This window comes from Protopterus annectens, chromosome 6.part0 (genome assembly GCF_019279795.1).
Source record: "Protopterus annectens isolate FY-2018-M chromosome 6.part0, PAN1.0, whole genome shotgun sequence".
NCBI classification, from domain to species: Eukaryota; Metazoa; Chordata; order Ceratodontiformes; family Protopteridae; genus Protopterus; species Protopterus annectens.
In genome coordinates this window covers 379,156,544-379,183,574 of record NC_056737.1, presented here as the reverse complement: position 1 = coordinate 379,183,574, position 27,031 = coordinate 379,156,544, and the positions used below count along the sequence as shown (strand labels likewise).

The following is a 27,031-nucleotide window of genomic DNA, read 5'->3' as shown; positions in this document are numbered from 1 at the left end:
TACACCTGTCTGGTGGACATCCACAATAAATAAACTCTATAATAAAAGGAAAAATTGCAGTTCAGGACCAAGAAGGAGCAGGTGCTTAATTGGAAGCAATCTCTCCTTAGCCTGAACAAGCAAATAAGAGCACTAGTAAAATCCTCCAAAGCAAGCTTCGAGTCCAAACTGGCCACATCTACTAAAGACAGCCATAAGGCCTTCTTCACATATCTCCACAATCTCAAGGAAAGCACCCAGATCTGCTCAGAACTGGTGGTCAAGGACACCACCTACACAAACCCTGTAGATATAGCCAACCTGCTGGCAGACAGGTTCAGTGACTCCCCCCTCCCATCAGCACAAACAAGACATCCCCAGTACCTACCCCCTCACCTTATCTCTAGGGAGCAAAAATACAGTCTCCACGGGACCCGATAACATACCAGGCTGCATCCTACATGAACTTGGGCAGGAACTTGCAGCACCATTAGGCACCCTATTCGACCAAAGCCTGAATACTGGCTTTGTCACAGTAGAGGACAGCTACTGTCATCCCTTTGCACAAAGGTGGAGTGTCCACTGATCCAGGAAATTATAGACCCATCGGCCTAACTAGCCTGATCTGCAAGGCCATATTGCAGATTATCATGGGCCTCATTAACAAGGACATTGGCACCCTCCAGACACTTGATCCCACACAGTTCAGTTTTGTCAAGGGGAGGTCGTGCCTGTTAAATTTGATCATCTTTGAGGCAGTCACCAGGCCATAGATGAGGGGAAAATGGTGCACATCGCCTACCTTGACCTGGCCAAAGCCTTCGATACTATTCCCCACTCAGGTATAATAGATAAACGCTCTCATCTAGGCATCAATTCATATGTTATGGGTAGCAAACTGGCTCACTAATAGAACCCACCTAGTCAAAATAGGGGAATCCACCTCATGTAGTAGACCCGTAACAAGCGGTGTACCCCAGGGATTGCTCTGGGAGGCCTATACTGTTTGGGATATACTTGTTGGAGGTGCAGGCCAAATCTAGTGGGCTATGGCTAACCAAGTTTGCAGATAACTGCAAGCTGGGTACTGTCATCAAATTCCCCTAGTGATGTGGACATCCTCCAAGAGGGTCTCACCCAAACAAATGACTGGTGCCAGAAACATGGCCTCAAACTGAATGCCAAAAAATACATTATCATCCCTTTCGGGGAGAATGACGTCTCCACAAATCATCACATTGATAAGGTCCTAAGCACACAATCAGTCGTGAGGGACTTGGACAACCAGACTGACAGCAAACGGACTTTTGACTACCATATTGCCACCGTTGTATGGAAAGCTTTCTACATGGCCCACCTCATTAATAAGGGTATCTCATCCATGGACAAGGTGGTCACAAAATCCCTGTATTCTTCCCTTATAAGACCCACTGTTGAGTACAATGCCCCTTTCAGCATGTACCTCACAAAGCACATGCAGCAGCTGGAGAGACCACAGAGGTTCCTCACCCGGAGAATCCAGGGCCTCAAACATCTACCCTACACAGACGGGCTTTGCCCTGTCCCTCTACTCAGTCTCCTCAGAGGTAACCTCTGTCTGGCATACAAAGCAATCTCAGAGCCTGCCCTGATGGGACTACTGCATATCCGGAAGTCAAGCTCGACACAAGCAACTCACACACGTGACCTCAACCCGGTCTGTGACTTCAATGTAAGGGCCTCAGGGCCAATAGCCTAGTAACTTTCTATAATCCTAGTGGAGGCAACAGCATGAGGTCTGAATACAAAATGTAAACTTCTGGCAATGGACCCGATATCGAAATGTAGTCATGCTTTTTCGAAATGTGAGCTTTCACATGACAAACTGAATCCTCAACAGATGCAAAATGTTAGATATCAAATTAACAAAATACTATGTTTGGCAGTTTATAACGGTTTTATCAATTAAGTTCTTCAGATGCAGTATGTTTTGTTAACAAAATTCTCTCTAAAAACCATAACTCTCAACATTTCCCAAATGGACAAAATGTGGAACACATACTAATGGCTTCCTAACAACTTCAGCTAGGAAGGTCATAGGATGGTTTTAATGAAGTAACACGATTCATTTCTATTTACCATGGATTTCACTCAAAAACATTCCTAACATTGAATGTGTACGACAGAACCATTCAATGTGGAGCTTTTGAGGAACATAAACTTTTTAAGACCCCAAATGAGGTACATTCATCGTAATGACATATATTTGAGAAGTATGCACCACCGCAGTTGACTGCAAAGTCACATTCAGACAGAGAAAAAGTAGATAATGTATCTCTCAGGAGCAGGCATTACCAAATTGTCGCTCGCATGCGCACTCCCAGAAAGTCAAGCTCGTGATCATATGTCTCAAATGTATCTTACGACGATGAACGTTCGTGACTTTGTTTTAAAAAAAAGTCTTAGTTCCACGCAGCCTGCCATTGAAAGAACTCGGCAGGCATTGTTTTGTTAGATATCCATGATAAATAATGATGAGAAACAATGAATAATTCATACTTGATGGGGGTTTTTGGCTGAATCCATATGCATAGGTAACCACGCTATGAATTTCCTACATAAAGCTGTTAAGTTAATAGTTCACTATTTTGCCCATTTGCTCCACATAGTGTTTTATTTTGTTAAGTTTGTTTACCGGGATAGTTCCACACTAAGGAAGGAAGTTTGCAACCTATGCTCCTCATAAATACAACTGTGAAATCAAAACGAACGTTACGAAGGTTCAGACACCTGGACAATCATTACAAGCTGTACACCGTGTGAATTGTGTGCAGAGAATACTCCAATGTGTATATATATATATATATATATATATATATTTTTTTTTTTTATCTCACACACATATTATATACATATACATACACACACTTGCAGTTTCCGAGTAAACCGTATTTACTCATCGACAGTGGTGGCTAAAAGCCGTGTTTCCGTAAAATTACTGAAATTAAAGAAACTGAAGAAAACAAATTAACTACACCTACCACTGAAAACAATTAAACATGGGAATTAAATGTTTCTGTTCCTTACCAAGCGGTTACTGAAGAGTTGTGAAGCCCATCACATGAGCAGCAGCAAACCCCGCCTATTGCCCTCTTACTTGGCCGAGCAGCACGCCCACATATTAGCACTACCGCCCTCCTGTCAGAAGTAGCTACTTCATTTTCAAATTTTAACAGGAAAAAATGCAATTTTGTCATGAGATCCCTTGTTGTATGATTTCAAGTCAGGCACATGTTAGTTTGGCGAAATATTTTGTTCGGTTTCTCCAAAGACTGACTACTGCACTGGGGGTTTGGGCAAAAAACGTGGGGAAGAAACACCACAGCCATTAAGGCCAATCAATCTGGCCACGACCATCCCCGTGCGAAAGGCGGGGGGGTACTGTAACTGACTGTTGTAAAATACTACATTCAAGTCCACTTCTCAATTTTATTGTATCATTTCTAAGTGTCCCCAATTATTTCCGTATTTATCCCCGATTATGGCGGTAAGACGTTAAGAGCGAACAAAGATTACTTATAAATGGGAGGCTAGCACGCATGTTTGATGATGCCAATCAGTGATGCCCTGCCTACCTACGAGTGCTACTCCAGACGGAATGCCAGTGCGCCTCAAACTTTGTGGGGTGAGCTATTGCGTTTTACTGGATGAATGATTGCGTGCATTTCCATTTATTTGCGAAAGCACTGACTGGCATACCTCCCAACCATCAAGATTTTCGCTTCATATTCTTGGTCTGTTCCTCAAAAATCTGGTTTTCTTGCAAATTACTGGGGATAGCGTAGAAGTGACTGAATGACAGACTTGAGTTTTAAGTGTTATGCCCTTCAGAAAATGCATGCCAACACAAAACCTGTTATCCTAACAACTTTCTAAGTTTATATGGACAATATTTTAAAAGGTCTACATTTCTGGGCTTAGTGCGTGTTCCCCCCAAAAATTGCTTTAGACGTTGTCCAAATTTCTTGGGGCAGGATATTGAGAGATGTGCTGATGTTCCAAACTATGTTTTTTTCCGATAACATGGCACATCATTATACTTATGAATGTTGTATACTATCAAATGAGATTGCGTTGTGAAAAGTTAATTTCCTTAGAAAGCAAACATTTTTAACGCCCAACCTCTTGGCGCAAGAAATTTGGAAAAAGCCTAAATTAATCTTTTTCTTTCGGCTTCTCCCGGTTAGGGGTCGCCACAGTGGATCACCTGTTCTCTCATGATTGGCAATAGAGTTCAACCTTCCACGGAAGGCACGTACACGCACGCATTTATGCCTAGGGACAATTTAGACTGTCCAATCCACCTATAGCATGTCTTTGGGATGTGGGAGGAAACCCACGCGACCACATGGAGGACATGCAGACGCCGCACAGAAGACTCCTCGGGCGAGGATGGAACTGGAGAACTTCTTGCTGTGAGGCGGCATCGCTAACCGCTGCATCACCGACAAAAGTGCTCCCCCCACCTTTTTCTTTTCAGCTGCCTCGATATATTGCTATATCTATACAGTGTTCCATATAGATTTTTTTTATAACTAAGTGTAAAAACTAATACGATGTAATATTAAAACTTGTATGATGTTATGAATTGTCAGTCTGTAGTGGTGGTAGATTTTGTTATTGTTATATGATGGCATATCTCTAAAGTATATCTCATTATGAGGAAAAATAACTCATTTGAGGTCTTAAAACGTTCATGTTCTTCAAAGTTCCACACTGAAAGGGTCTAGACACACATTCTGTGTTATCCATGGTAAAAAAAAATAATCATGTTAATTCATTAAAAGATCCTTTTCATAAGTAAAAATAGCATATTTAACCACCTTATAACCTTCCTACTTGAAGTGGTTAGTGTGTTCCACATTGTGAGGGCTGCTGTTCCTCATTTTGGGGATGGAAGGTTGAGAGCTATGGTTATATGTGGAGCTTTTCTCCCCGGGCCTCCGCTGAAAGCCTGAAAATGGATCTATATCCCAGTCGGGCTTTCCCGGTAAACAAAATGTAAAATAAATTAAAAAAATAGTTACAAATTCAGCCAAAAATTACACTGTCCTTCTCCTAAGTGCATAAGTAAAAGTCACCCAGCTGGCAGTATTTGTACCAGAATAACGCTAATTTTATTCACATTTCTTGCATCAACAGGTGTCATGTGATCTCTACTAGGACTTCAGCTTTTGGTCTCAAAAGACTTATGCTATCCCATCTAAACAAAAACTATAAACAAAAGGACTTGTACAGCAGGGCTTAGTTCCAAGCAGGTTTCTTAAATAAAAAGTCGTAATCGCCATCTAATGTTAGGTCACATCCGCAGCTTAGTTATTTACGCCTTTCTAACAGTTACCATCATACCCGGTACAAAATATTAATACTGTCCAACAGGGGGTGACAATCCTATATCCCATCTCCTTTCACTAGACAATGCGAACGCTCTATATACGGAACAAAACCAGCTGGAGTATTTATTTCAAATGGCATTCATACCTTAGGCAATCTCAGTTTACTACTATACACTCTGGTATAGTGGTTAGTCACTATGACACCGAGCTTTCACGTGTAACGCGCAAGTACGATAGCCATATCCAGCAAGCACTGCCCTTCTTCAGTTTTTTTTTCCTTTTGACGTCGCTGGTGTCATTTCCGGGTGCTTTATGTTTCTGTTTTCGCTTATTACTGTTGGAGAAGTGAAGGAAGAAATATATGGGGAGGTATGGGTGAGACCATCCCAGCAATAACGGTATTTCTGTCGAATACATCTGTTGCGTTTGGGCAGACGATGGACGCCGAAAAAGTAACTAGCGTATATGTTTTGTTTGGTTCGTTTCCCACGTAAATATAGTCCGCGTACATTGTGATATTATTTGTATCTGTTTTAATTGCTTTAACCACACCTGTGCACATTAAATGTAATTGTTTTAGAGTAATTAGATTTTTTTTTTTTGCGGGGAAATGGACTTTCTGTATTCTATAAATTTGTAACTAGCTGCTTTGACTTCTTATGTTTGCTGAAATTGATTTCAGTGTAATTTTTGTCTTTGGAAGTAAATTTGTGTATGTTGTAAAACGCACTTGTTTATGGGGTGGGGTTCCCCAGGTGAGACCCCATTAGTGGTCTTGTTTTCTTGTTCAATATTTGGTTCTGTGATGCTTGTATATGGGGGGGGGGGGGGGATTTTAAACATGTAGTAGACTTTACTTATCATTTTACTAGTCTATTTGTTTTGAGCTACTACTATGGGATTTTATGAAACCTCTGAAGATCCATACAGCCCATCCCTTGTCAGTGGAGGAATGCCGCACGTTCCATTTTCCAGGACCACTATTGTATGCTGTGAACAAAAAGCACTTGTTTCAACTCCTTCGCTGTGTATTCCACCCTAGTAGAATAAGACCCATCAGATTGGGTGCACTTCGTTTAATTGTCAAGAAATTATAAATTTGCTCAAGTGACAGTGGTGGTCAGTTAATTTTTTATGGAGCTTACCCCAAACTGGCATATTTTTGCTGTTACTGTATTAAATTTTGAAATTTAATTTTATTAAATTTTTCAATGTGGGGTAAAAATCCATCCAGCAACAGTAATATTAAAAGAAAACATATCGTTACTTGATTATAGTACTCCTAAAATTAAATTTATAATTAAAAAAAAAAGTTCTAAAGACCAGTATTTGAATATAACAGATTATGATTAGGTCATTGATAATAACCAGGCTGTTAGAGGCATGAATGCCAAGAAATTTACTTCGAGTGAAGCTGGCAATACGAGACCGAATCACATTTTTGTAGTTTCCGGAGCTCTGTCTGCTCCATGGATTTCCAGCTACAAAAAGTAGGAGTGCAAAGTTTGTTTGTTTTTTTTTTTTTTTAAATAAACGTTTAAAGCTTTTGAAAGCCAGTGAAGTATCTAGTGCCGTTAGACAGAAAGCGGATAGAAACAAGTGCCCCTATGTTAAAACTAATGGCTTTAAAAGCTGTTTGGATACTTCATTCTACCACACTTTTTTCCAAATGAGACATATGTGAGTACTAACTGCGGTGGTGCAGTGGTAGTGTTGTTGCCTCACAGTAAGAGGTTCTCCCGTTCGATTCTCGGCTGGAGTGTGGGGAGTGCCTTCTGTGTGGAGTCTGCATGTTCTCCCCACGGTTGGATGGGCATCTGAAAGACATGCGTAAATGGGCATGCCTTCGTTGAAGGTTGGACGTCGAGCTGGAACCTCGGCGTTCGTGAAAATCTACTGCCAATCATTAGCGGACTGGAGTTCCGCTGTGGCGACACCTAACCAGGAAAAGCTGAAATACCAACAACAGTGTTTAAAGCTGTTTTACACTCTGCCCTTAATTCTTTGCTTGCTGGGTCCACTCAGTTTCTAGACAGACTTTAATCTTGGCAGTGTGCAAGTATACTTAGTGCTTCAGAGCACTATCAAGAGAGCGTCTCTTGCTAGGAAAGTAGTTAATTTTTTTTCTGATTATCAGAGCATAATCGTGAAGTTCTATACACTTTTAAGACCTAGGTGTCACAGTTCCATGATAAGTTGATGTGAACATCTCCAGCCTTTCCAGATGGTGAACTGAATCTTGAATTTGAGGCAGCTTGTACGTGTTTAAGCACTTTATCTAGGAAGAAAGGTTTTGTATTAGAACATAGAGGAGCTCTCTGAGCATGTGGCCCCAGCCGGTATGACCCTGACCTTGAGCAGCATCTTACCCTCACCAAGAATGATGCCACAATATGAAGAAAAGCCAATTGTTGAAATTGATCATCTTAAGTAATTGGTGTCATTCAAAGGGGATCCAATGCCGGTCAGCCTGGGATGACATGCTCAACAAGCCACGATGCTTCGCTAGGGATGGCTTGCACCTGTCACCCTTGGGCTTTCGGATATTGGCAAAGGCTCTTGCTACCCCCCATAGTGCCATTTTTAGGCAAGGCTCAAAAGACAAACCCACCTCCATAGGTATCACAAGGAAGGGATAAGAAACTGAGTAACGCTACTCGTCGTCAGAAGTCTAAACCTCAAGATGCAACCACTCGAAACTCTCCTTAGCATGGAGAACATCGATATCTGTGCAGTAACAGAAACCTGGCTCAAGGCTCCTGAGAGCACCCCAGCACTACAGGTTATACCTCATACCATGCTTTTCGGCCCCAAAACTTGGACCGAACCACAAAAGGAAGGGGGAGTATCAATATTCGTTAGATACCCACACCTCTAGGTTGGTGGCACATCACGAAGCATCAGAAACTATCCATGTGCAACTAACAGTGGGTAAAACTGCCTTCCAGTTTATAGCCTGCTACAGACCACCCTCCCAAACCCAGAAACCCCACTCGGCCTTCCTGAGAACACTGGAAAATATGAAGGTCTCTCCAAACACCATTATATTGGGTGACTTCAACTACCCAAACATAGACTGGGAGCATTACTCTAGCTCCCAACACCCTAGCCCAAAGGTTCCTAGAATTTATAAACTCAAATGCTATGGAACAACTTGTTACCACTCCCACAAGAGGGGAAAACATACTGGACCTGATCATCACCAACATGGGGACTCTGCTCCAGACCAGAAGTGTATCCCTCACTGGTAAGATCAGACCATAAACTAATCTCACTGGATATTCACATCCCAACCCCACTCCTGCCCAGAAAACCACAGTGAAAAACTTCTCTAAAGCAAATTTCACACTCCTCAAAACCAAGGTGGAATCCTTCAAAGCCCCCGGGCCTGTGGAAAATACGGCCTAGACCGCAGAATCCTTTATAAATGCATTCTATGAACACCTTCAGGAATGCATGGATCATGCAATCCCAAATAAAACCAAGACTCGATCTTCCAAAGGCAGACGTCCTGTCTGGTGGACCCCAGCCATAAACAAACTGTACAATAGAAGGAGGAAGCTACTAAATGATTGAGCAAAATCCCAAAAAGGGAAGGCATCTCTGATTAGTATTGGCAAAAAACTACGGGCACTCATAAAATCATCTAAGGCCAGCTTCGAGAGAAAAATTGCACAGGACACTAAGGATAATCACAAGGCTTTCTTTAGTTATGTTAGGAACCTGGGTGGGAATTCCCAGATATGCTCAGAATTAGTCCAAAATGACAAAAAATACACCGAACCCACAGACATTGCCAACATCCTAGCTGACAGGTTCAGTGCAAATTCCTCCCCCCCCCTCCCCACCAAAAGGGCAAATATCTATCCCAGCAGAGTGCTGCCCCCCTGACATCTCAGATGCTCAGGTAAGAGCCGCCCTCTCCAAAGCAAAAAACACACCATCAATGGGACCAGACGGTGTCCTGGGCTGCGTCTTACATGAACTCCAAGAAGAGCTAAACCCAAACATAAAGCTACTGTTCAATCTCAACCTTACTACAGGATATGTACCCAAAGAGTGGCATACAGCAACAGTGGTCCCTCTCCACAAAGGTGGTGCCTCAACGGATCCTGGAAACTATCGCCCCATAAGCCTGACTAGCTTGGTCTGCAAAGCTATGGAAAGGATCATCATGGACCTCATAAATAAAGATTTTGGGGACCTACAGACACTGGATCCTACCCAGTTCGGCTTTAAGGGCAGATCCTGCCTCTTGAACCTGGTTGATTTCTTTGAAACAGTCACCAAGGCCATTGATGAGGGGAAGGTGGTCCACACAGCCTACCTGGACCTCGCAAAAGCCTTCGATACAATACCCCCACTTGGGCATTATAGATGAGCTCACCAGCTTAAATATAAACCCCTATGTCACTAGATGGGTTGCAAACTGGCTCAAGGACAGAACCCACATGGTTAGAATTGCTGGAGCCATGTCAAACTCCAAACCAATTACAATGGCATCCCACAAGGCTCAGTCCTGGGACCTCTCTTGTTCGGTATATATTTCTCGGAGGTACAGGCCAACACGGAAGGACTGTGGCTGACCAAGTTCGCAGATGAATGCAAACTGGGCGCCATAATCGACTCTCCAGCCGACACAAGCATCCTCCAAAAGGGTCTCATAGAAACAGACAACTGGTGCCAGATCCATGGCCTCAAGCTAAATGCCAAAAAGTGTATAGTCATCCCCTTTGGCAAAAACAAAGTGCCCACAAATTACCACATAGGTGGTAATCCATTAAGTACAGAAGAAGTAATTGGGGACCCAAGTTGATAGCAGTCTCTCATTTGACAACCACGTGGCCAAAGTGGTTAGAAAAACATTTTATATAGCCCACCTAATCATGAAGGGATTCACATCTAGATCAGGGGAGGTCATCGTGCCTCTTTACTCATCCCTCATCAGGCCCATAATTGAGTACAATGCCCCTTTTGGGATGTACCTTACCAGATGCCTACAGCAACTGGAAAGACCCCAAAAGTACCTCACCAAGAGGATCAAAGGGCTCAAACAGATGCCATATGCTGCCCGGTTAAAGAAACTCCAGCTCTACTCAGTGGCATACCGCCTGTTCAGGGGCGATCTGTGCCTGACGTATAAAGCCATGTCCAACCCGGAATTAATGGACATGCTGCACCTCAGAAAATCCAAATCCCATTGAGCTACGCGCTCGAGAGACTTAAACCTCAGCACTGAAATAAATAGGACATGCTGGAGGGACAGATTCATAACCCAGAGGCTCCCTTCACTCTGGAATAAAATCCCAGTCCAGGTTAGGCTGAGTCCCTCATTTCCTCTCTTCAAGAGGAATCTTGATGAGTGGATGGGAGATCGTAGGTTTAACCTGGGTATCACTTCTGTGTCACTGTTAGAGGCACAGTATACTAACCTCGAAAAAGGGCATAGCAAAATTAATTTAAAATGGGTGGCGAAAGCCAAACACATTCTGGCTAGGCTTATAAATGCCCTAGGGCAGATAGCCTAGTATGAACCTATGAACATTACCCCACCAGAGGCGCAGTAGCAAAAAACACCCAAAGCCTGCCCACTACTGTTTCCCTGTAATTGCTAGTGTTACTTTGAATAAACATGACATACCAAACGTTGCCGAATACAGTACGGAAAACGATGTAGTTGAATCTGCCCGTTGCTGCAAGTGCGCATTATGTATTCTATGTAAGTGTACACCTAAAGTATTTCTAGTCCTCTGCAGGAGCGCACATGGCAGATCTCTCTACTTGCATTTGGTTTTGATTATTGCTGTTTCACATCCAGTATTTATTTGTGGTGCCACTCCCTATATGCCAAGGAATTTTCTATGTCATTCTTTTTCTAAATGAGACCTTACTGTTGAACAGTGTTCTTAAGATATGGGGTTTGGTGTATCTGTAATTACTCCTTATTTTGATTAAGGTCATGCTTTTGCATGGTCTGCAGATATGTATTTTTCAAAATGTGATTTCTTTTTATTTGTAATGTCTGTTTTTTGGGAGACGGTGGATTGTGATAACTAAGCTAAGACAGGTACAAACCTAGAACCGTAACGTTTAACGTATAGTTGCAGTTAAGTGACACATACCTAGGGTTGCCACCTTTTAAGGGGGCCAAAGTGGGACACGGGTGTGTGGCCAATATGACACTGGCCACACCCTCTACCATGACGTCACCACAGGAGCGGTGAAGGAGATGCTGGCTGCTGGAGTGGCTAGCTGGTTGGTGGGAGTAGCAGATGAATGTATGGCTGGCTGGATGAATGTCTGGACGAATGGATGACTGGATTGATGGATGACTGACTGGATGGATGGATGACTGGATGGCTGACTGGACGAACGGATGGATTGCTGGCTCATTAGAAAAAAAACAAATCTTAAGTCATTTTTTTTAGCAGTTGTAGAAACGCTTAAAACAAGTGCTCCTACAGCCGCAATCTTTGCAGGGCTCTTCCTGCCCATTCCCCACCCCTTTCATAAATTGTAGGCAATTGTTGCACGAATGAAAGCACCCAGACCTAACAGGCAGCAGCTTTGCCTGCAGGGCCAGGTTGGTTGACGTCACTGAATTGCCGTGGAAAAGCTGAAAATAATTGTGGCTTTTCCACGGCAATTCAGTGCAATTGAAACGCCAGACTTTTCAAGTCCCACTACTTTGCACAGCAGACAATGGGATGAGGCAGCTCAACCCGTGAGTGTCCCGCTGACAATGGGACAGGTGGCAACCTTACACATACCTCTCAATGTCTTGATGCACAAAATCTGAACAAAGCCTAATATAATTTGGGGCAAACTCCCAAATATAGGGCAGGAGAGAATTTAAGTACTGCCTTTATAAACTTGGACACTTGCTAGCATGACTGGTTTTATGTTGGCGTGCATTTCAGAAGAATGTAAAGTCTGAAACTAAAATGTGTCATTATTTAGTGACTTCCATGCTCAGTAATTTACCAGAAAACCACACATTTTGTGTTCTTTTCATAAGCACAACAGTATAGTTAAGAAAGGTGGGGGGGAGCAGGGGGGCTTGACCCCCTGCAAAAGCAATTTAAAGCACAAAATTAGGTGGGGGTGTAAAGTACTGCGTACATACTGCCCTTTTGACCTGCTAATAGTTGAACCTGTCCTTGCATCTCTTAATTAAAGGACACACAATACACAGAATAATCATCTTGGAATGGCCGTATTTCAAGAACGGCAACAAACGGTCACACACGGAATTTTCAGAAAAAGAAGTTATGTCTTACCATAACGTTCCATCTTTGTTGTAGATCTTTGTTCATTCTTTACAATTAGGCCCTCAGTTCTGTCCTTGGAACCAATATGGCCTTTTCCAAGCTTGCAGCAGCCAAAAACTCTCATCTAAGACCTACCCACAATACCCCTCTCCTAGTTACTTCAGATAGTTTGCCCGCCCCTATATAATAGAGGTAGTGGTAGAAAAATAGTAGAATGCTCTGTCTGAGCAAATACTCTAACCAGGAGTTCCTGAAGTCCACCAGGAGTCTAGGCAGGGGGGAAGAAGGGCGGGAAGTAATAAATGAACAAAGATGTACAACACAGATGGAGTGTTATGATAAGACGTAACTTCTTTATCTGATGTTGTAAATCTTTGTTTATTCATTACAATTAGGTCCAAGTCCCCAGCTACTTGAGTCCTGGATTGCCCCAAGGAAGGATATTCCTGAGCACCATAGAACCAAAAGATGCTTGTCCCCTGGAGGCCAAATCCAATTTGTAATGAGAAATAAAGGTATGAGGTCTTGCCCAAGTGGCTGCTGCACAGATACATCCATAGAGGCTCTGGGATGAAATGCTATAGAAGTAGCCATAGATCTGGTAGAATGAGCCTTTATTCTAGAAGGTAAAGATAGCTTTTTCTGTTGGTAGGTAAAGGTAATGATGTTTCTAAGCCAGGAGGTACCCAATCTGGGTCCTTCAAAGACCACAAACAATTGATCTGTTTTCCTGAAAAATTTAGTCCTGTCTAAATAACAAAGCTGCTGATGCACATCAAGGGTGTGCAAAAGGTACACCCCTCTATTAGAATGCTGAGGGAAGAAAACCAGCAGGTCAATAGATTGGTTAATGGAAAATCCAGAAATGACCTTCGGCAAGAAAGAAGGGTCAGTATGAAGGGGCACCCTATCCGTGTGGAAGATAAGTAAGGTCTCTGACACTCAAGGCCTGCAGCCCAAATACTCTTCTCGCTGAGGTAAGTGCTACTAGAAGCAAGGTTTTCCATGACAAAAACTTTAAATCACATGAATTAAAGGGCTCGAAAGGAGGACCTGTGAGAGATTGAAGCACCAAAGTCAAGTCCCAGGGTTCTAAGAGAGGCTTGACCGGAGGTCTAATGTGTAATACTACTTTCAAAAATGTCTTGCATAGGCAGTGTGATATAATCGAAGACTTATCAAATGCAGTATGAAAATTGGTGATAGCTGCTAAATGTACAGTGATCGTCGATGCTGAGGCTCCTGCATGTAAAAGAGTCGTCTGGTATTGAAGGATCTTTTTGAGTAGACAAAGGGAGTCTATGTTCTGATCTTTGGCCCAAATAGAAAACCTAGTCCATTTACTAGAATAAACTTTCCTGGTGGAAGGTTTATGTGAAACCAGAAGAATTTCACAAACAGGAGATGGGATGTCAGGCAGCCTGGCAATCATTGGAGGTGGAGGAACCAAGCTGTGAGCTTGAGATGGAAGATTCAGATGAATCGGTCCCTGACTATGAGATAACAGGTCTTGGGAATGATCCAGGGGCTGTGAATCAGATGAGGCCATAGAAAAGGGAACCAGACTTGATGGGGCCTGTAGTGGGCAATGAGTATCACTTTGCTTCTCAACCTCTGAGCTTTCTGGAGAAATTTTGTAATGAGGGGAAACTGGGGAAAGGCATATTGCCCTGTGCCAAATCCTCATGGCTTCCCGACACAGGAGGTAAGACCTGGTTCCGCCTTGCTTGTTGATATACCAGATGACTGACATATTGTCTGACTGAACTGCAATGGTCCCATAAGGTAGGGATGCATGGAATGCTTGCAACGCTAAGAGAACTTCCCTCGGTTCCAGGACATTTTATGTGCAAATTTGCCTTCATGGAGGACCAGGTGCCTTGGATCGTCTTTCCCTGGAAATGCCCCCCCCCCCCAAACAGGGAAGCGTCCGTGGTCGCCGTGGGCTGGGGAAGACAGAACGGTCGACACCAAAGATTCGATTGTGGCTTCATCCACCATAGCATTTCTTCCTTGCAACGGTTTGTAAGACGCATCATGTGGTCAAGTGGGCGAGTTAAAAACGACCATTGTGCGGAAATTAGCCACTGCAGGATTTTCATGTGCAGCCTCGCCAGTGGTACTAATGTAATGGCAGCCACCATGGAGCCTAAGAGTTGCAGTACAAGGTGTGCTGGTACATAGGTCTGAAGAAGGTGGTCTTGGATTTGGTGTCTTATTTTTGAAAGCCTGTGCGAGGGGAGAGAAGCTTGACAGGATGTTGCATCAAAAAAAAGACGACCCCTGACTGCTTCCAGAGGAAAGCAATCTGGCTGCTGCTCAGGACTGCTGGTAGGGTCTGCTGGAGAAAGAGAATCTCTAGCGCCCTGGTTATGTGGACCCCCTCTACCCCAAAAGGGACGTCTTCCAGATGAGTTGCCCCCTCTTCCCCAGGGGGATTGCTCACCACGAGTGTCATGAAAAGATTCTTGGGATTTCTTGAACCACCTTTTTCCTCCCTTCTGGTTCCTGGAGTAGGACCTCTGGTGGTTGGAAAAGCGTATGCCCACAGCAGACAGTCTTTCCGTCTTTCCCACTTTGTGCAAGTGTGTCTTGTACTTTGGGTCCAAAAAGTGCAGATTTGTCGACAGGTGCATTGACAAAGGAAGATTTAAAGGGGTCTGTGAAGTCACCCAACCGCATCCCAAGCATTAAAGAAAGGGTACCTCCTAATGCTAAAGTACAGCTATCAGTAACAAGTAAAAACAGTATTCAAAATGAAACGCTGTATGACAATGGCCAATGAAGTAAAGTTCTCTTGGAGAATACCTAAACATGTCACTAAAAATATGTGAAATGAAACACAAAGAATACATAAAAGATGTAGCAATAAGATGTAGCAAAGATAAGACACAAGAAAAGGAAATTGTGTTTCCACAACAAAACCTAATAAAGAGAGGCTATAATGAAAAAAAGATGTGAATGTTCAAGAAGTTATCCCAAAGAAAAACAAGACAGAAGACAGAACTACCAGAGTGATGTTAACTTACAACACACAAGTTAAATCCATAATAAGGCAGTTTTGGCCAATCCTCATCCAGGATGCCAAGCTAAAAGACATTGTAAGTGAAATACCATGCTTTGGCTACAAGAATAAGAAAAATTTAAAGAGGTTACTTTTCACAAAGGATGGGTTTAGCAAACCTAAAATCGTTGGACATGAACAAGTGTGACCGCTGCACAGCATGCCCATTGATTGACTGTAATAACGAATTTGAACATCCAAGGACAAAGAAGAAATGCACCTTTAATGTCAAATCCACTTGTATAACCCCCAATGTGGTGTACATGGCTACCTGTAAACTATGCCCTGCATTCTATGTAGGAAAAACTAAAAATCGCATTTTGAGACATCAGAGAGACATTACCAATAAAGATCCACATAATGCTTTAGCAACGCATGCTGAAAGAAACGTCTGTCATTCTTTCATTTATAAGGTGATAGAGAATGTATATAGTGGAATAAGGAAAGGCAACATTGAAAATATTACTGAATGCAGGGAGAGTAAGTGGATTGTGAACCTCCGTGCTGATATTGAGCCAGGCTTGAATAACATCATTCCACTGAAACCTATACTAAAAGCTAGAAGACCAACTATCTGCTAACATGGAGGTGTGTCTGGCTTAATAATTAATGACTGGTCACACCCTTAAAAGCAAAAGGTATAGGAAATGGAACACCCCCAGCTGAGAGGAAAGAGGATTGGTGCATGTAAACAGCTGACAGTGTGATGATTGAATAATTGTCTCAACAGCAAAGGAATGGTGCATGTAAACAGCTGATTGACAGTGTGATGATTGAGACTTCAACAGCAAAGGAAGCAAGCACTATAAAAAGGAACTTCCAGTCCCAATCTCTACGATCTGAAGAAGATACCGAAAGCGCTTATTGTTTGGAATACATAGGGACTGTGTTATTCTACATCAAGATTTTAACTTGACATGAAGATTTTAACTTTTCCTACAATAAAAGGATTTTAACTGCCATTAAAGCTAGAAGCTTTTATTTGATCTGTTACGACAGGTTAAGCTGTTATCACAGTTCATCACAGTCGCATAGCAGCTACTACATTTTCAGTGTGGATACTTTGTATATCAGACCAAAATGATTGGATACTTTGAAGCCATAATAAGACTGGATACTTTGGCTCCATTTCGTTATGGTATAACTGCATTCACAGCGTGAATATCTTGTAAGTGCATTTAATTTAAGTACTGGAAATGTATGCAAGTTTTTTTGCTATATATGTTGCACTTTTAAGTTTTATATCATTTAACCACACTACCTATTCTCCAAGAGAACGTTACTTCATTGGCCATTGTTGTACATCGTTTCATTTTGAATACTGCATCCCAAGCATGGTCTCATGACCATGCCTGATGCGGCAACTCGAGCTGCCCCCTCGGTGGTGTGAGATAAACGCATCGAGGAGTTCGAGATGGATTCAAGGGTAGCTAGCTGCGGGGCGACAGTATCACACACCTCATCAGGCAGTTCCCCCACCAGAGAGGAAGACATTTCAGAAATTAGGTCTCTTTTTGGAGGCGAGTGAAGTGTGCCAGATAGTTCAGTGACCGAATGGCAAAGGTCACTTAAGCATAGGTCCGCTTCCCTAGTCTGTCCATGGTCTGAGACTCCCTGGTCGATGGATGGACAGTTCTGCCAGTTCCCTCTTGGTGGCCACTACCATGGAATCAACTGTAAACTGCTTGGACCAGTGGGGCTGGTTTCAGGTGTAGATAAAATTTGTGTGGCCTCCGGGGGACAGGTTCTGCTTTGTCCGCAGCCTTCCGGGCACGCTGCACAATGAGTTTAACAAGGTCGTCTGCCGGTGGGGTCACCCAGGAAGTAGATGGCCAGGCACAGAAGGCCTGCAAGAACACGGATTCCGCAGAAGAAGGGTTAGAGGGCTTCCAGTCTCCCCACTGTTTGAGGATTTTGAGAATGTATTATGGAGGATGACATAATGGTTAAGGTGCTTACCTTAAAGACACAAGGTGCAGGGTTTGATTCTGACATGGGGTAACTGGCTAGGCTTCAAATGGCCCAAAAGGGCAGTTAGCTTAGTACTGATCTATGAACCTATGTCTCCGAATGAGACGTCGTTTGGGGGAGACTGCAGGGATCCTTCCCCATCATCACAATCAGTGTCTTCGGTGACTGATTCCTCTGGGGAATCAGTGCTTCCTCTTGCACTGTTTCTTTCGAGGTGGCTCCCCAGTGGGATCTTCTGAGGACTCCAGAGAAGGGGTTCCTTTCAAAGGGGGGGGTCTTGCGGCTCCCTTGCCAGGGATCCCGAAATAGGGGCTTTGGACAGCTGCATGCTAGGGTTGGTTCTGATGCTGATGTTCATTGGTGCTGACTGCGAGCCTGCGGAGGCAAGGACCCTCTCCATCACCTGGAAAGCAGGCCCGGCAAGGAGGGATGGGAGCCTGGAACCAAGAACGACATCCTCTGAACTGGGGTCACACCCCGCCCTGAGGAGCCCACCTCCAGGTGAGGAGCTCCAAGAGGACTGGAAGCCATTGGAGCAGTGGACGTAGTTGGCGCCAGCGATAAAATAGGTGCCGGGTAGGTATCAAGGTACAGATGATCCAAGCACTGTTCAGAGAGAGAGAGAGCATTGGCTGATGCAGCAAGGGTGGTCTTTGCCGACGGGTGAAAAACTGCTGTCGGAGCCGGTATGCACAGGGGTGGACATCGGTACCGAGCTCTCCAGAACCGGGGTACAGGCCTGAGGAGGATAAACAGTGGAAGATGTAGTAAAATATTCTGAGCCAAGAGAGACGGAAGGTCTAGCTGGAATGGGCAATCCCCTAGCTGCCAGAAGCTGGTCCACAACCAGCACTAGATCTAATTCAGAAAAACTCCTGGTGGATCTAAAGGAGACTGTTGAAGGAGAATCAGGTCTTTCTAGAAGGGGGCTAAACCTCTGCCTCAAAAAAGGGTCATAAGTTGGAGAGTATCTTGTCCTTGGCAGATGTTCGACTTTAGGAGCCGATGGAGCTGAAGAAACCATCAGCACCGTGGCCAGAGATGGTGCCGAAGCAGGTACAGTCATAAGGGCCCATGTCTGATCCAAGGACTGCACCAAAGTCAGTGGTGCCGAGGTTGGAACCGAAATAGGGGTGAATATCATAGACGGCACAGAAGATGATACAGAGCATGGTGCTGAAGAGGTCTGCGCCATGGGCGCCAGAGAAGCACAGAGCCGAGACTGTTCCATAACTGATGGAGATGCAGGAACTGAGTGACTCCGTTTTTCCTTATTTTTTTTTTTTGGTCTTTGGAGGGGTGAGACCTCTGACCCAGATGGAGCCTCCGAAAATGGTGTCTTAATTTAAACCTTTTAAAATAAGTTTATTTTTACGTTCTGCTAGTGTACGATTACTAAAACTAGCACAAATGTCAGTTTTAATATGATCCACGTCCAAACAGATGCAACGAGCGTGTCCGTCCGAGTTGGGCATCTTATGCCCACACTTGTCACACTTGTTTAAACCCCCAACTTAGCTTTGTCTGACATAGTAAGGCAACAAGGGTATCCTAATAGAAAAAAACAAAAGGGAGCGAGAGAAAAGTGAGAGAATACCAACAATGGTATTTAAAAAAAAAAAAAAAAAAATACCACAAGTGGTAAGGGCCTACCAAAGGCAGGAGAGAGGGACAGTACCAACAATGGCAGAAATTTAATTACCAAGGTAAAGTGTAGGAAATAGAAAGAGGTTATAGGTGACAGTGAGAGAAGGCTAAATTGACTAAAAAAAAAAATTTTGAGGAAAAACTATATTAAAAATCACAATTTTCCACTTGGCTTTGAGAGAGATGGCTAGCACATCTGACGAAGGCGGCAAACAAGATTTGAAGCAACTAGAAGGGGCATTATGGGTAGGTCTTGGCTGAGACACAATCCAAACACAAGAAAAGCCCAACAAGAGCTACACTGGTAAACAAGAAGTCAGATCGGCCAGGAGAAAGTCCGTTTATTAACTTCCACAACTAAGCGCTTTCACCATTAAACCAATGGCTTCATCAGAGGTCTTAGTTGAGAGTTGTTGGATGGCACGAGCTTGGAAACGGCCGTATCAGAAAAATTAAATGCACCTCCTAATATTTGATTATGATGAAAGCAAAAGAAATGGTGGTCATAGTAATGCTTTTTTTTTCTTCTTGCTACAAGACACATGCACTGATTCTTGGCAAACCTTATCAGTGATACCTTAACAATTGTATTAAATTGTATTAAATATCCTTTGTTTTCATGCACTGCCTGCTTCTTCCCCAAAGATAACTGTTTTATGCATGTATGCAGCCACTGTTTGGTTGACAGATTAGAAGGGCAACTCGCTTTTGAACATACATATGATAAGTCAGTGGGTGCATCATCCAATATTATAATGTATGTGATGAATGGCATATTTAGTGGAGGTCTCTGATGTCTCTAGGCTAAGAAACCATGCAATTTAGATCTAATGTTCCAGCAGGTAGGCTAGCATCAGTAGCCTGCAACCCCTCTGGTGAACAAGTTGATGTTTTCAAAAATGGGGATGACTTGGATGCATTGCTAGCTTGCGTTGGATTATGTCATTGTATATTGAAATTCTTGCATTCTTTAAGTGGTTAGCCTGAGTAAATAGAGCCCTTTGAGGTCACTATCAATCCTTCACATGTACACCAGGAATTTTAAATTAAAAAAAAAAAAAAAAAAAAAAGGCATAAATGAAACATCACAGTACAAGTCGAGCCCTCTCATTTTCTGTAATTGAATTTCATCATAAGTAAGACCAAGTATTAAGGTTCATAATTAAATACCATGATTTAAAAAATACAAGAAAAGTAGCAAATCACATCCAAAAGCAATTGAACCATATGACTGCCTTTTCTTAACTGCATTATTTAAAATGGCACTTTGTCTATTAATTGCTTAATTGGCACCTCATTTATTTTATTTCAGCAAATTAGTCTCCCTTTTCTCCATGAGTAAATGCTCCACAAAAAAAAAACTTTTGAAACCAGTGCATAAAGTACTGTTTGTATGTCATTGCTGATGTCTTTGCTCTTCATAGCATACTGAATCTTAGTCAATGGGATAATTTCCTTATGGCCTTGCCTACCAAAAGCATCAGTTTAAATATCTTGCAATATATAGTGTACCTGTGCTGTTAAAGTTGTAGTGAATTTTAGACCAAAAATATTTAGTGAAGCTTTAACTTTTATAAAACTTTTTATAAAATTTAGTGAAATAACACCACTTGCATGTCCTACAGGAATAAGAACCTATGGGTTTGATGGTAGTTACATAGCCATCCTCATTGTTGTCAAAAAAATTTCTAGTCCTTGTACATAAAAATGTAGGTGCTTCCTCATCCCCTTTTAATAAAAGTTGAATTCCCTTTAATTTTCCAGTTACTTGTATTGTTGGTGGATGCATGGTACATTTACCTAGGGTTTAAGGAGTCTGGCTTCATTTACAGCTGTAAATACCTCATGGTTACGCATTACATTTATTCAGGGTTTGAAGGGGCCGAGGTTAGGACAGCAGCACTAAATTGGGCAATTATTTTAAAACCCTTTGGGAATGTGCTAAGCCCAGGGTTTGGTTGCATAACCCCCTACTAGTGTAGAAAATGCAAATAGAATCTAGACCGGATGAACTTTGTGCCGAATTTCCTTTTGTATTTTTTTAAGGCTGTGTTGGGCTTTGTCATTCTTGTACAATGCTTTGGGAGGGATAGGGCAGAAATGAAAAACAAATGGGTTTGCTGTAATATATTGTGCATGAGAGTCCTCTTGTGTATTGTTAACTCTGTTGAAATCGATAATTTGTGACTTTTTGATGATGTTTGGTTAGGAGTACAGTTGTCTGGTTGGGGAGATAAGTACACCAGAGGTAGAAGGCAGAAACCTCTCTTTCAGCTAACATGTAGTCTGCATTTCCCACCAAAATGGATAGAAAAATGAGATGTAATTGCAGCTTGTAAAACAAAGTTTCTTCAGTTTGAATATCAAAGAAAGAAATGTAAACTTCAAATACATAAAAGCATCAGTAAAGGAAAAAATACCCATTTTAAAATCCATTTCTGTTAATTTCTCAGTCATTGAACTAAGAGAAGAATGAAGCATTGCAGCTATTAAAAGTAGTTGAGCAGAAAATGTCTGCATAACTCGGTGGTATGAATTAGTTTCTAAGATTATGTAGTCTTAGACAAGAATCTCAGCCTGTGAGGGCAGTATTTGTAATGTTACACCCAGTCCTTATTTGCAGTCCAAAAAAAAAAAACCTGCATACATCAAAGAAAAACTGACCTACAGGTAGGTAGACATAATCTCCTCAAGGGGTTACCTGAAAAAACATGACACTACCAATCTTGTAGACTTTATTCATGATATCTTCCAACTTGTTGAGGAAACAAATACAAATCATTCATAATAGGGCACACACAATACTTTAAACAAAGTAAGTATGCTTATGATGGCCATTTTACTTCCAAGATGTAGTAAAAATCCTTAAAACTGCCAAGAATAAACCAGAAGGCAAAAACTGTCAACTTATCTGTAGACATTTCTGTAAAAGCTAAATTACCAAGAAGGCATTTCTAATTTTTAACAATACCAAACTTCATTTCCTCAATTGTACTTTTTCCTGGAGTAGTTGCAAATACCCGAGCTAATTACTTTGTTGGTGTCTTTCGGCTTTTCCCGGTTAGGGGTCGCCACAGCGGAACTCCGGTCTGCTAATGATTGGTAGTGGATTTTTACGTACCGGGTTACCAGCACAACCTTCAATGAAGGCACGCCTCATTTACGTATGCCTCCACGCAAAAGATGCTCTAGCTGAGAATCGAACGGGACAACGTCTTGCTATGAGGCGACAACGCTACCGCAGCACCACCACTGCAGTATCCGAGATAATTACTAATAAATAAAATGTTTGAGAGAGAAGCTATTAATCTTACATCATTTGCCACTAAGAATACACAATTAAATGAACTGAAATGCTGTAATCACAAGTATATAGCTTCATTACATCATGGCACTTATTTTCATGTACTTGCTCATTTTCATACATTTTTAATGTCATTGATACAGTTTTCTTCAGCTTTTCCCTAGTGCTCTTATGTCTGTTACATAGCTATATTTGGGCATCACAAATAACTTTATCTTTGCTTCTTGAATCTGCTTATTTATTCAGACAATTTTTAACATACCATTTCCACAGGCTTTATCTGTTTACAAGCAGCCCCCAAGTTTCATTTGTTATTAAAAAGCAACCCCCCTTCCTATGGATGTTTATCTCCATGTCAGTGCTGGCTTTATCTCCTAGCAATGGCTTTCTTAGCTGCCAGCCTTGTCAAACTAATCCAAAGCTTTTCTATGTCATGCTGCTGTAACTACAGTCCATCTTGGCTAAAGACACGAGGTGGCATAGGTAAGACTTGCTCTTGCATGTTTTGCAGTGCTCGCTTTATTTTCATTAAATCTTAAACACCCAAGATGGTGTCCCCAACCTCTCCTTACCTTTTCCTAACATCTGCAGATTTCCCTCTACCACACCACGGAGAACATTTTCTACAACATGCTTGGGATATAAAAATACAAATATAAGCACACTAAATTTTCTTTACACTGTGGCACACCTGTTTGCCAGATAATTTTTCCTAGTACTGCCTTAGTTTTTCTGACTGTCTCTCTAAAATTATGAAAAATTGTATATGCTCTGGTTATGACACTTGTTGCATTTTCTGTTCTAGACTATTAGAAACCCTACCTGTACTGACATCTTTGTCCCATCCTTTTCCAATTATCTTCAACTTAAATTCAGTAGTACTACTAAGAAGACTAAATGTTCTGTCTTGTAGCTCAAACTTTTTCTGGGATTTATCCAAATGCATTAGTTCGTTTCCGTTCTTAATCTGCTGACTGTATCTCAGCGTCTTGGCTACCTTCTTCCACTGGGTCTTGTCCACCTTTCTTCCCCATCTTAAGTACTGTATTATGTAAAAGAGCTATGATTTCATGTTGACCATGCCAACCATATCCGTGTAATTTGAGATTTAAGTTTTGTAGTTGGGGGTTGCTAACAAAGTTGGTGGTGTGGCAGTGAGGGCAGCAATCATTCCTACCTCTGCCAACTTGGTCTTTAGTGGGATGAAGAATTTGAGTCAGCTTACTGGTAAAATATTAAAATTTGTGGTGGATATACTGATGACCTATGTTTAATATGAGAGGGCACAGAGAACATACCAAATTTAATTTTAGATCCCATCTACATGCAATCATATACGTATATTAAAAAGGCACGTCTGAAGGACCTTTGGAGAATGAGTACAAGTCCTAAGAGTAGCAGTGCTAAACAAATCGAATGATAGTTATGCATGCACACTATGCAGATACTTTACATTCATGGCAAAAAAACAGTATGCAAATGTTTTTCATACAAACAGAAGCTTGGAGTTTGGGTGATGGTCTCTTAAATTGTTTACCATTTTGTGCAGTGTGCATCTAATGCAGTGTGGTCTGCCAGCTTACTGTTTGTGCAATAGCAGCCACAGAGTTATCAGTGTGTATACAAACACTTCTGTATACAGTCAGAACCTGTTTCTCCAGTTTACAATAGATTTGGTGACTCCTAAGTTAAAATTAGATTTTCTAGTAACTTTGGCTTACAGTTTTTTTCCAGGCTTAAATGACTGTATAAACAATAAATGTATCTTGAAGTGCAGAACTTAATAACTGGGATTTTTATAATTGGTTGTGTATAATTTGCTGATATCACTTTAAACTGAGTGTTGCATCTTTATGGTGAAACTTTTTATAATAAAGACGAAGGGGCTTCATTTTTACTTTTCTAAGTCCATTTGTGACTTTGTTATTCAGGTACATGTGTATAGATTAGTTTGTGTCTGTATTTCTCTTCTAGTTAACATTCTCTCTACCTCAGATTTTGATCCTTCAGCTTCATTGAAAGTACTGTAATCAAACACTGCACAGATTAAAATCCTACAAATTAATAACATTTGTCAGAAATCTGTAAGAAGGCATGAAATATTAAATGAACAAAATGCAAGGCCTAGTACTGCAATCGTACCAACCATATCAGAACGTGCAGAACATGTCAAGCAGAGGCAAGATATTCTAAGCCACGCTCTCAGTTCCTGGACTTCTGCTGACTGTAGGCAAGTATAAATAAATAAATCTTCCTGAAGTGTTGAGGATCCTTTCAGCCAGCTCTAACAGGATTCGAATATAATGGACATTGACAAGAAATGATGGAGTCCTAGAGGACTTGGTGCAGATAGGCAGAACTAGTAGCTGATCCTTACAAACTGCATGCGGGAAGTGAACTGCCAAGTCAGAAGACCCTGCAAATGGTGGGAACCTACCACTTACTGAAAAAAAAAACTGAACAAACTGAGTAGGAAGCCAAAGACCACAGCAAATGAGTCCAACAATGGTAGAAACTACTGTAGTTCACAGTTGTTGTGGAGAGAAGTAATCCTTTATTGTAAAACCGCTGCAGTTTACGGTTAAGTGCTTTCGTCTAAACATAGACTTCTTCAGAACCATGAAAACTCCTCTAAACTCTAAATTTAAAGAGAAGTAACCCCCCAGGAACTGTCTATCAACAGGCAGGCTGAACAAATCCCAGGAAAGTTCTTAAAGGTGTGTACACACACCAAAAACACTTAGGTTCATAAGTGTGTACTAGGCTAATGGCCCTGGAGCCTTTATAAGCCTAGCCCAAAAAAATTGCCCAGGCACTGTCACTCGATGGTGGTTCACAGTGCGCCCCTATCCAATAGGGCAACTGGAATGATCCCTGGAGTGAACTTTCTGTTACCCATCCACTCGTCAAGATTTCTGTTGGAAGAGGGCCAGCGAGGTGCTCTGACATGAATGGGAAGCTTATTCCAGAGTATGGGCAGTCTTTGGGAGATGAACCTGTCCCTCCAGCATGTTCTGTTAATTGTGGTAATGGGGTGGTGATATCTGGAGTGTGTGGCGCAAGGGGATTGGGATTTTTTTAGGTGTAGCATTTCAAGTAGGGTTGGGTTGGCCATGGCTTTGTAAGTCAAGCAGAGATTACCTCCAAGTAGACGGTAAGAGACTGAGAACAGCTGAAGTTTCTTGAGTCTGTCCATGTAGGACATGTGTTTAAGGGCTAGGATCCTTTTTGTGAGGTACTTTTGTGGCCTCACCAGCTGTTGTAGATGTCTGATCAGGTGTATGCCAAAGAGGGAATTGTATTCGATAATTGGTTTAATGAGGGATGAGTAGAGAGGGATGATGACCTCTTTCTTCCTGGATGTGAAACCTTTGGTTATAGAATGTACCATGTAGAAGGATTTTCTGACCACAGTGGCAATGTGGTGGTCGAAGGTGAGGTGGCTGTCGACCTGGGTGCCCAGATCTCTTATGGCCCCTTTAGTGCTCAGTGGGCTCCCATCAACGTGGTAATTCATGGGAACGGAGTTTTTTTTTTTTTTCCAAAGGGGATGATACCGCATTTTTTGGCATTAAGCTTCAGGTCATGGTTCCGACGCCAGTCATTGGTTTCAGAGAGGCCTATTTGTAGGATGTCTGCATCACTTGGGGAGTTGATAATGACTCCTAGCTTGCAGTCATCTGTGAACTTGGTCAGCCAAAGTCGTCCTGTGTTGGTCTGGACTTCTGAGAAGTAGATGCCAAACGGGAAAGGGCCCAGGACCGAGCCCCATGGGACTCCACTCATGACTGGTTGACAGGCTGACTTGGAATCTGCAACTTTCACTCTGTGGGCCCTCTCTACAAGCCTATTTGCAACCCACCTAGTGATGTAAGCATTAATGCTTAGTTTGGTGAGTTTATACCCGAGTGGGGAATGGTATCAAAGGCCTTAGCCAGGTTGAGGTAGGCTGTATGCACTGCCTTACACTCATCCACAGGCTTGGTGACTGCCTCAAAGAACTCAACCAGGTTCAGCAGGTAGGCTCTTCCCTTGACAAAGCCAAACTGTGTGGGGCCAAGAGTTTGGAGATTGCCTATATCTTTAAGTAGGTCCATGATGATGTGCTCCATAGCTTTGCATACGAGACTCATCAGACTAATGGGACGATAGTTCCCAGGGTCTGTAGTTGCTCCCCCTTTATGGAGCGGGATGACTGTAGCAGTGTGCCATTCGTTAGGGACATAGCCTGAGGTAAGGCTGTGATTGAACAGGGCACACAGATGTGGTGCCAGTTCATTTTGTAGCTCATGTAGGATGTAGCCAGGGATATTAACAGGTTCCATGGACTCTGTATTCTTGGCTTTGGACAATGCAGCTTTTACCTGTGCTGCAGAAATGGTAGGTACCAGGCTTTCTTCTGGTATTGTGATAGGGCCCT

The 27,031-nt window shown here is 42.3% G+C and overlaps 2 protein-coding genes across 4 annotated transcripts in view; one reads left to right on the top strand and one right to left on the bottom strand.

The window, feature by feature from the left end:
- ABCD4 (ATP binding cassette subfamily D member 4) overlaps positions 1-5,586 on the bottom strand; it is a 1,648,172-nt gene extending 1,642,586 nt beyond the window's left edge. For 2 of the 3 annotated variants that reach the window (XM_044074117.1, XM_044074119.1), the window contains exon 1: positions 3,046-3,637. The gene's annotated coding sequence lies outside the window, so the exon portion shown is untranslated. Of the gene's footprint in view, positions 1-3,045; positions 3,638-5,499 lie in introns of those variants that run through there. The other variant, XM_044074118.1, reaches the window with a different exon arrangement.
- FAM177A1 (family with sequence similarity 177 member A1) overlaps positions 5,555-27,031 on the top strand; it is a 201,181-nt gene continuing 179,704 nt past the window's right edge. The window contains exon 1 of the mRNA XM_044073525.1: positions 5,555-5,806. Coding sequence (XP_043929460.1) covers positions 5,726-5,806 — 81 coding nt within the window. The 5' untranslated portion in view covers positions 5,555-5,725. The remainder of the gene's footprint in view (positions 5,807-27,031) is intronic.